Source organism: Theropithecus gelada, chromosome 10, assembly GCF_003255815.1.
Source record: "Theropithecus gelada isolate Dixy chromosome 10, Tgel_1.0, whole genome shotgun sequence".
In the NCBI taxonomy this organism is placed as follows: domain Eukaryota; kingdom Metazoa; phylum Chordata; class Mammalia; order Primates; family Cercopithecidae; genus Theropithecus; species Theropithecus gelada.
The window spans coordinates 42,714,568-42,725,125 of NC_037678.1; the positions used below are offsets into that span (position 1 = coordinate 42,714,568).

General features: G+C 31.6%; 1 protein-coding gene across 1 annotated transcript in view; it reads left to right on the forward strand.

Moving 5' to 3' along the window:
• The window catches only part of SYCP2 (synaptonemal complex protein 2), a 72,508-nt gene that overhangs the window by 38,550 nt on the left and 23,400 nt on the right, over positions 1-10,558 (forward strand). The window contains exons 20-25 of the mRNA XM_025399420.1: positions 414-483; positions 806-863; positions 1,273-1,406; positions 1,547-1,983; positions 6,503-6,630; positions 7,392-7,428. Coding sequence (XP_025255205.1) covers positions 414-483; positions 806-863; positions 1,273-1,406; positions 1,547-1,983; positions 6,503-6,630; positions 7,392-7,428 — 864 coding nt within the window. The remainder of the gene's footprint in view (positions 1-413; positions 484-805; positions 864-1,272; positions 1,407-1,546; positions 1,984-6,502; positions 6,631-7,391; positions 7,429-10,558) is intronic.

Below are 10,558 nucleotides of genomic sequence, written 5' to 3' on the forward strand. Positions count from 1 at the left end.
CTTCAATATCTGATGATAATTCTGAAAAAACAGGAAAAGTGAAATATAAGAAAGAGTGGACCATATCAGAATCGACAAAGCAGGCTATGTAATCAGTAGCAACTGGAGAGATTTCTCATGGAGAGTACAGAACTTGTGAGTTACAGATGAAAATTGAATTATTCTAGCTGTGGATGTGATCAGAAAATTTATGCAATATTCTGCCTCATCTGCAGTGATAGTTTTCTTCTTGTGTTTTAGGATAGGGAACATTCAGAAATGGGCATAACATTTATGAAATATATAAAAATAGTATCTAACTTTTCATATCAAGGCAGATTTATTTTAAAAGACTCAAACCTTAATACTCTAACGTTTAAGTTGTTTTCCTATAACATCTTAAGTTTACGTTAACATGTTTCCCGTGTTTACAGCACATCAAAACTGCTAAGTGTGTAGAAAACACAGAAAATATGAACGTTGAATTCTCAAACCAAAATTTTTGTAAGTATCTTGTGGTTTAATTTAATTTTAGTCATTTTTTTTTGAAAACATACTTCTCCCTGTATTTTCCTTTAACTCTACTGGCTTTCATTGATTTGAAAAAGATTTACAAAGAATTTGTTTGACTTTGTGCAAGGAATTTTTGAGGTTACAAAGAAATATACAACCTTTGTTCCCCAGAAGTTTAGGTCTAAGAGGACGCAAAATCGATCAATCCATTCATCCTAATACGTGAACCTTTATACGTTTCTATACTAACTCCCCATCCCACTGCCAACTGCATGAAAAAAAATGAAAATATAATAATACTTGTTTTATTTAGATGAACTCCAGGATGTTATACCTGATTCACAGGCAGTGGAAAAAAGAGATGATACTGCGTAAGTATGAGAAAATCATCAAATCATTTAGTCTATACTATTGCTGTTTTTAGTGAATACAACAGATTTGGAGGAAAAGGACTTTATATGATTAGAATGTAGCATTAATCATCTCTTAAGTGTTATGACAGCACAATGGGGAATGATGTATATGGTTTTATCCCCCCATATGGACCAATATAACTCTTTTCAAGTGGAGAGACTTAAAATGAATGAGATTTTAAAAATGTATAAACAATGTGTAGAAATTTAACTTAGTTTACAGTAGAACATGTAAGATAAGATATATTTACATATTATTTACACACATGTAATACATTGCTTTCAGTAAACTTTGACTACATTAAAAATCAAGGTCTTAAAGTCATAGGCTAATGTTTTATAACATAGTAAGCAAATTATTTTCTAGATTACCTGGTGTTTTAGACAACATCTCTGGAAATAAAATGCACAGCAAATGGGCATGTTGGACACCTGTAACAAACATTGAACTATGTAATAACCAAAGAGCAAGTACTTCATCAGGAGACACATTTAATCAAGGTGAAACTGAATTTTATCTATATATAATAGTTCAGTGTTAATTTCCTCAAATGTCTAACAAGCATTAAAACAAATTTAACAAATTTTACATATTGTCAAATTATTAATTGAAAAAATTAATTTCTCATTTTCCTCAATAGATATTGTTATAAATAAAAAACTTACTAAACAAAAATCATCCTCTTCAATATCTGATCATAATTCTGAAGAAACAGGAAAAGTGAAATATAAGAAAGAACGAACCGACCATCTCAAAATAGATAAAGCAGAAGTAGAAGTTTGCAAGAAACACAATCAACAACAAAATAATCCTAAATATCCAGGGCAGAAAAGTACTGAAAACGCCAAGCAGAGTGATTGGCCTGTTGAATCTGAAACTACTTTTAAATCGGTTCTCCTAAATAAGACAATTGAAGAATCGCTGATTTATAGGAAGAAATACGTATTGTCAAAAGATGTGAATACTGCTACTTGCGATAAAAATCCTTCTGCTAGCAAAAATATGCAAAGTCATAGAAAAGCAGGGAAAGAATTGACTTCTGAGCTTAATTCCTGGGATTTGAAACAAAAAAAAATGGTGAGCTTTCAATGTGTTTTGATTTTTGCATATCCATAAGATACCTACTTGATAACATAAGAAAGAAGCTTGATTAATTGCTACACATTTAATATGTGTAGTACCTTGTTTAATTCAGTGCCCAGACTCTGAGAATTCCTTCTTAAACTCCTCACTCACCTCTCTCTTATCCTAGCTCTGACAGAACAGTAGTAGGCACATATCAGACATGTAAATATGTATAGAATTAATGAACCATGCAGTTCCTATCTCTTCTTTTTGGGTTCCTCCCACTCTTTCCTTTTGACTTGCATATAGAACTGTTTGTACATTTCTTATAATTCTTACCTTTCTTTTTAATAAATGGTTATTTTTTTTTCTCTCTATGACTGTAACCATAGACTATGTTTTATTCGACATTTGTTTTCCTGCATGTCCTAGCACAGCCTTGTACACAGTAACATCTCAAATATTTTTTGGATGAATGCATTTAACCTTGAGAAGGTTTTGCAAGAAAGTATGTAAATGGGTTGGAAGAGACTGTTTTCTATTGTAACTGTTACTCATCATCATTAGAGCTCCCACTTTCTTTTTCAGATTAATCATCTCTGGAGAACATCTCTAAGACATTTTTAGCTACTTTGCCACCAGACTTCCAGGGAAGAAAATTTTACTTTTTTGTAACAGTATGGGTAAATCATTTTTTCTTAACTATCAAAATGCAGATTAAGAAAAAAAACCTTTAATTTGAATATACATTTCCACTGCAAGTAATGCAATCTGCTTTTTGATATTTCTAAAATAATTCAGGTTTTGTAGGCTTTTATTGTCATTTATCTTCAGTAGTAATGCTGATACCTGCGTAGCCAGATTTCTAGAGTCAATGTAAAATGTTCACACAATGTAACATCTCAATGTGCAAATTACATTTAAAAGATAATTTGCAACTGTATGTAATTAGGCATTATTTTTCTCGACCAGTCTCCTTTAAAATATTTTCTACACCTGCAGCTCACTTTTTGTGCCTAATTTGGCAGTTTTCTTCTTTAATCATATTCTTTTGGGTCCCTTTTTTTCTTGGATCCTAATATGTTATTTTCTCTTTCTCAGCTGCTATTTACTTCCCTCAGTCCCAGGGGAAATAAGGTTCTTTTTGTCCAAACAAAGATCTGTCTTTAAATTTAAATTCTAAATTGCTTTCTTTGGTATTTAGAATAATTTCACATAATTTCCCTGAGCTAGTCATTTTTTTTTTCTGGGACCACAAAACCTAATAATCTTTTCTAAGCTGTGCTCTGATTTTAAAAAAATCAACTTCCTGTTTTCAGAAATTGTCTTCAGTCCTTCATAGAGTCACTACCTGTATCCTATTTAGGATTTCCCACCAGTTCCATGAATCACTGTCTTCTATCTACCTACCTACCTACCTACCTACCTACCTACCTGTTCATTTATTATAGTTTAAGTTCTGGGGTACATGTGCAGAACGTGCAGTTTTATTACATAAGTATACATGTGCCATGGTGGTTTGCAGTACCCATCAACCCATCATCTACCTTAGGTATTTCTCCTAATGCTATCCCTCCCCTAGCCCCTCATCCCCCAACAGGTCCCAGTGTGTGATGTTCCCCTCCCTGTGTTCATGTGTTGTTAACTCCCACTTATGAGTGAGAACATGGGGTGTTTGATTTTCTGTTCTTGTGTTAGTTTGCTGAGAATGATGGTTTCCAGCTTCATCCATGTGCCAGCAAAGGACATGAACTCATCCTTTTTTATGGCTGCATAGTATTCCATGGTATATATATGCCACATTTTCTTTATCCAGTCTATCATTGATGGGCATTTGGGTTGGTTCCAAGTATTTGCTGTTGTGAATAGTGCCACAATAAACATACATGTGCATGTGTCTTTATAGTAGAATGATTTATAATCCTTTGGGTATATACCCATTAATGGGATTGCTGGGTCAAATGGTATTTCTGGTTCTAGATCCTTGAGGAATCACCACACTGTCTTCCACAATGGTTGAACTAATTTACACTCCCAACAGTGTAAAAGCATTCCTATTTCTCCACATCCTCTCCAGCATCTGTTGTTTCCTGACTTTTTAATGATCATCATTCTAATGGGTGTGAGATGATCACTGTCTTCTAAGGTAGCCATCTGTCTCATACTGTCTTTCTACTTATTGGATCACCCCAGAGCAACCTATGTTCTTAAATGGCACAGATTTCCCAGGCTGGCTCGAATTATACTGGAATTTCTGAAATCATACAGTATTTTAGAGAAGGTTCATTTTGGTACATTTCTATCAAGACAAGTAAACCATGTTTGCAATCGGATAATCTTAAGGGAACATTAATAACTTAGTACCTATTATATATAAGAACATATGGACTTCAAAATGGTTAAAATAGTAAATTCTGTGTTTACTAGAGTTTTGTGTATATCACCATAATTAAAAAATCTATATGCCTTATAACCAGAGAAAAGTAAATATAAACTCAGGAGCCCTCATGTCTTTAAGAATACTACCGTAGTTTATTAAAACTAAGTTATCTAAATTATGCTGAGAATAATTCTTATTTTGTAGTCCTTTTACTTTTAAAAATTTATTTTTGGAGCAATTTTAGTTCCAAAAGTGAGTAGAAAGTATAGAGATTCCTCATATACCCATTTACCCATTCCCCTGTTGTTAACATCTTGCATCACTGTGGTACATTTGGTAGAATTGATGAATCATTATTGATACATAATGATTATTAACTCAAATGCTTAGTTTACATTAGGTTTCATGCTTTGTTATACATTCTGTGTGTTTTGACAAATACGTAGTGAAGTGACATATCTACCATTACAGTATTACACAGAATAGCTTCAGTGCCCTACCATTCCCCTGTGTTCCACTTGTTTGTACTTTCGACTAGGAATGTGTTAAATCTATAGATCAAGTTAGAAAGAACTGACATCTTGACAGTATTGAGCTTTCTTCTATCCATATATGTGGAATATCTCTTCATTTATTTAGATCTCCTTTGATTTCTTTCATCAGACTTTTGTAGTTTTTCTCTTGTACATGTTTTGTTAGATTCACATTTAAGTATTTCTTTTGGCAGTGCTAATGTAAATTATATTATGTTTTTGATTACAAACTCCACTTGTTCATTGCTGGTTTATAAGAAAGTGGTTGACTTTTGTATATTAACCTTGTAATTTGCAATCTTGCTACAATTGCTTATTACTTCCAGTAGTTTTGTTGCTAATTCTTAGAGATTTTCTACATAGACAGTGAGGTCATTTGTGAACAAAGACAGTTTTATTTCTTCTTTCCTAATATACCTGTTATTTCCTTTTTCTGCTTATTGCCTTAGCTAAGAATTCCAGCACAATGTTAGAAAGAAGCAATGAGAGGGGACATTTTTGCCTTGTTTCTGATTTTAATAGGAAAAGCATCTTGTTTCTCACCCTTAAGTGTGATGTTAGCTGTAACTGTTTTTGTAGATATTCTTTATCAAGCTGAGAAAGTTTCCATTTATTCCTAGTTTGCTAAGAGTTTTTTATCATGAGTTTGTGTTGGATTTTGTCAGATGCTTTTTGTGTATCAATTTATATTGATTATTTTAAATTAGCCTGTTGATATGATGGAGTACATTAATTTTCAAATGTCAAATCAGTCTTGCATGCCTAGAATAAATTCCACTTGGTAATAGGTGCGTAATTCCTTTTATAGGTTGTAGGATTTGATTAGCTGATACTGCTGATGTTACAGATTTTTGCATATGTGTTTATGGGAGATATTGGTTTGTACTTCTACTTGTTTGTAATGTCTTTGGTTTTGGTATTCAGGGGATATTGGCCTCATAGACCAAGTTAGGAAGCAGTTCCTACTCTTCTATCTTCTAGAAGATTGTGGAGAATTGGCATAATTTCTTCCTTAAATGTTTGATAGAGTTCACCAGTGAACTCTTTCTGGTGTTTTGTTTTGGTAGGATATCAAGTATTCATCCCATTTCTTTAATAGACATAGGCCTAGTCAGATGATTTGTTTCTGTTTACATAAGTTTTGGTAGATTATGTCTTTCAAGGAATTGGTCCATTTCATCTAGCCTATCACATTTGTGGGCATGGAGTTCGTAATATTGACTTATTATTTTAATGTCTATGTGATCAGCAGTGATGGTCCTTCTTTCATTTCTGATAGTAATTTGTTTTTTTCCTCTTTCTTCTTTGTTAATCTGACTAAAGGTTTATAAATTTTATTGATCTTTTCAAGGAAATGGCTTCTCCTTTTTTCAGTTTTTTATTCTCACGGTTAGAAACATTTTTAAAAATGTCTACAAAGCACTCTGTAAAGTTCTGTTAAAATATTTATCTTGAGTTATTTCAATGCCTAACAAAGCTCAAACTTATCAAATAATTGACTCTATTTCTCTTTACAGGTATAAATAGAACCAGATTTATCTTAAAAGTTTTTTTCAGCCTTTATTTTCCTTTGAAGATTAACTGGTAGAGTTTAAAAGTAACTTACAAATTTTTTCAGAGAGAAAAGTCAAAAGGGAAAGAATTTACCCATGCAGCAGAATCCTTGATAAGCCAAATCAATAAAAGATACAAAACAAAAGATGACATCAAGTCTACAAGAAAATTAAAGGAGTCTTTGATTAACAGGTATGTTCTTAAATTTCAGATATGAATATTTTTCTGACCGATATAACTATATTACCCAATTTAAAAAAGGTTAATTTTAAACATAGGTTCAGATAATGTAACTTTTCAGTAGAAAACACATGGTTACTTAATACTTTTATAAATAGTAGATGTTTAAATTACACAGGAAGGGAACTAAATTTGAAATTTGTCATTCTATTGTCTAGTTACATTTTATATAGGATCAAACACATATCAACACAACATACCATTTTAAAAATAAATCTTTAAGATGTAGACATTGTACTTACTGAATCTAGTAATGAATAAACTAAATATATTTAAATACATTGCTTAATGAAATACAAAATTTAACCAGATATGAGAGTTTTTTTGTAGTAAATAGTACATTCTTTGCAGTCTTTCCAAAGATTGTGTTTATTACAGAATGTCCATTTATAGTCTGTCAGGTTGTTAATTCAAGTTTACGTTAATTCTGGCCTTACTATAGATCATGAATAAATGACTCTTATGGCAGAATCATTCATTTTAAATTCACACTTTCTGCTGCATTGATTCAGCTTTGAATGCTCTGTTGTAAGTGCTATTTACTGTGAGTGAAGTAGCAAAAATATCAGACTATTACTGTTATATTTTGGTTATTTTTAACATATTGAATATAGATTTAGTGATATAAATGTGGTTTATCTTAAATGACTTTTATGAAAAATTCTATTGATACTTAATTGCTTTTTCAATTTTGACAAAATCTTTTTTTACAGTGGTTTTTCAAACAAATCTGTTGTACAACTCAGTAAGGTAGGTGTTATTTACTTCACCAAATGTGTAGTCAAACTCAGTATTTGACCATAAACACTAAAATAACATAGTGGTAAAATGGAATTTGATAATGATGTTTTTGGTGTATTGCTAAATGAATGATAACCACTGACAGGTTTAGTAGCAAGTACTCAGAATAGCCCTCCAACCTTCTGTTTTTCAAATAAAATGCTTCTATTAGATATATGAGCATAATATTTTTACTTTTTGGTATATGATTCAGTATATCCTTTTCACTGTGTGTGTGTGTGTGTTAATAGCCGATCCCATCTCTCCTAACAATTAGATCCTACTGAAGTTCCAATTTTGTTTTAAAAAACCTTTACTCTTTATCCAGGCTTATAATATAAATTATCTTTTTTCTAATTCCTCACAGTTGCTCTCTGTGTCCACTTAATATTTCAAGTTTTGAAGTTCACCCTCTGTAAGTTCTTCTTGAATGTTTTCTCCCCTGTCTAGGCCAATTCCTATTAGCCCAGTTTCGGTTCTGATTTCTAATCTCTGGATTGTTACAATAGGCTTTATGTATTAATAATTTTCTTTGCCTCTAGCATTTCTCTGTGTCAATCCATACATTACATTCACTACCAGCTTTTTTTTCTTTCCAAAGCACACAGCTCCAATCATGCCACTTTCTTGTTCAGAAACCTTTTTTTGGTCCCTGTTGCTTATTGAATTAAATGGAAACATAGACTGGCTCACTTGTCCCTTTAAAAGATTACCTTGTTTCTTAATTTTCTAGGCATGTCATGTTTAACTGAAACATGATAACTTGAGGTTTCCTGAAGTAAGTCTTTCCTAAGTATTTATTCTTTTTCTCTTTGCAATGAACTTTGAACTTAGTCAGCAGGCTCTCTCACCCTTTTATCTGATTATTAAAATATTTCTCTTTGCAAGTCTTGCTTTGTACCTTCCTTATGAAAACTTTCCAAGATGCCCTGACTCAAAAACCCATTTGGCAATAATTCTGAATCTGTACAATAGAGTGTTTTTGGTACCTTTTACATTTTTATTTATTTTTGCTATTTTACTCATGGGTTTTTTTTTCTTATTCTATTTTTTCACTACACTTTATTCTGAATCATCTTTGTATTTTCTGTAACATTTTTGTGCTCACCTTTGTATCCTCTGTAATACTATTGATACCTTTGGCTTATCTTCTTTAACATCTTTGCTCATTTTTACATATTCTGTAACAGCACACAAAAGATGCAACAGATGAATGAACACGTGTATGCAAGCACTGGTAAAAACAATACTGGGAAGGATAAGTCAGATAAATGATCAGAGGAGTAATATATTGAGAGAAACTTTTTAAAATAATGCAAATACTTCTATATAAAATAGCCGAGAGAAATAAATTGAAGATGAGTCTGAAAATTAATATTTTAGGTTTTAATATTTCTAACTTACTAGATAGTCTAATTATTTCTGATCAGTAATCATTAATACAACATATTATAATTAATAATTTATTAAATTATTTTATTTAACTTCTTTTCTGCCCTCACTACTTTGAGATCTGGTTGTATATCTTTTTAGTTGTAGACTGTATGAATAATCTAACACTTTTTTTTCCTAACAATACTAGTTAATTGGTAGCTTTTTGACTCTCTTATATGAGATTTTACTTAAACCTTAGCCTCTCAAAGTTTTCTATTTAAGAGTTTAAAGCAAATGAAAATCCAAAACAAAGTAGAAGCATGCTTGGTTTGTGATCATGGCATCACCAAAATTTAGCTTGTAGAATTCCAGTAAGGAGGTCATTTATCTACATACAACAATGTCAGTAAGTATTAAGGTTAAAGGATTTTATTAGATTTACAATATTTTCTATTATATTTTTACTATTTAAGTCTTAAATATTTTAAAAAAGTAATTTTCTTATTGTATATATTTAAGATGTATAACATGATATACATAGTGAAATGGTTACTATAATCAATGTATTCATTCATCTTTGTGTGTATGTGGCAAGGGCACATAAAATCTACTCTTGGCAAATATCCCAAATATAATAGGTTGATACAACAACCTATTATATAATACTGTATTATATAAAGTTGGTGTATTACACAATACTATTAATAGTCCTTATGTTCTGCATTATATCTCTAGACTTACTCATCCTATATATCTGCAACTTTGTATCCTTTGATCTCCCTTTTTCCTTCCCCCCGCCATCCTCTGGTGACCACTGTTTTATTCTCTTATTTCTATAGATTTGACTTTTTTTTTTTTTTTTAAAGAGTCCACATACAAGGGAGATCATGCAGTATTTTCTCTCTGTCTGGTTATTTTGCTTAGCATAATGTCCTCTTGTCTTGGTTCATCCATGTTATAGCAAATTTCAGGATATACTATTTTTAAGGCTGAATAATATTTCTTCATGTATATATACACGCACCACAATTTATCCATTCATATGTCAATGAATACTTACTTTGTTTCCGTGTTTTGATTGTTATACCACTGCAATGAACATAGGAATGCAGATTTTTTTTTTTTTTTTTGAGACATAGAGTCTTGCTCTGTTCCCCAGGCTGGAGTGCAGTGGTGTGATCTTGGTTCACTGCAACCTCTGCCTCCCAGGTTCAAGCAATTCACCTGTCTCAGCTTCTTGAGTAGCTCGGACTACAGGCGCATGCCACCATGCCCAACTAATTTTTATATTTTCAGTAGAGATAGGGTTTCACCATATTGGTCAGGCTGGTGTTGAACTCCTGACCTCAGGTGACCCACCCACCTTGGCCTCCCAAAGTGCTGGGGTTACATGTGTAAGCCACTGCACCTGGCCCTAGGAGTGCAATTATACTTATGGGTGGTGATTTAATTTATTTTGCATATATTTTTATTCAGTTTAAGGAGAATGTTACAAATGTCAGATTTATATTAGTGAAAGCACAACTAGAAAAATATTTAAAAATTAATCGCACATTATTTGTTTGGCACAGAGTAATGTACAAGTTTTTTGTTGAGGTAAAATATAAAATTTACCATCTTTATCATTTTTAAGTGTGCATTTCACTGATTATATATATAAATATAAATATATAATATATAAATATATATAATACATATTATATATAATATATAAATATATATAATA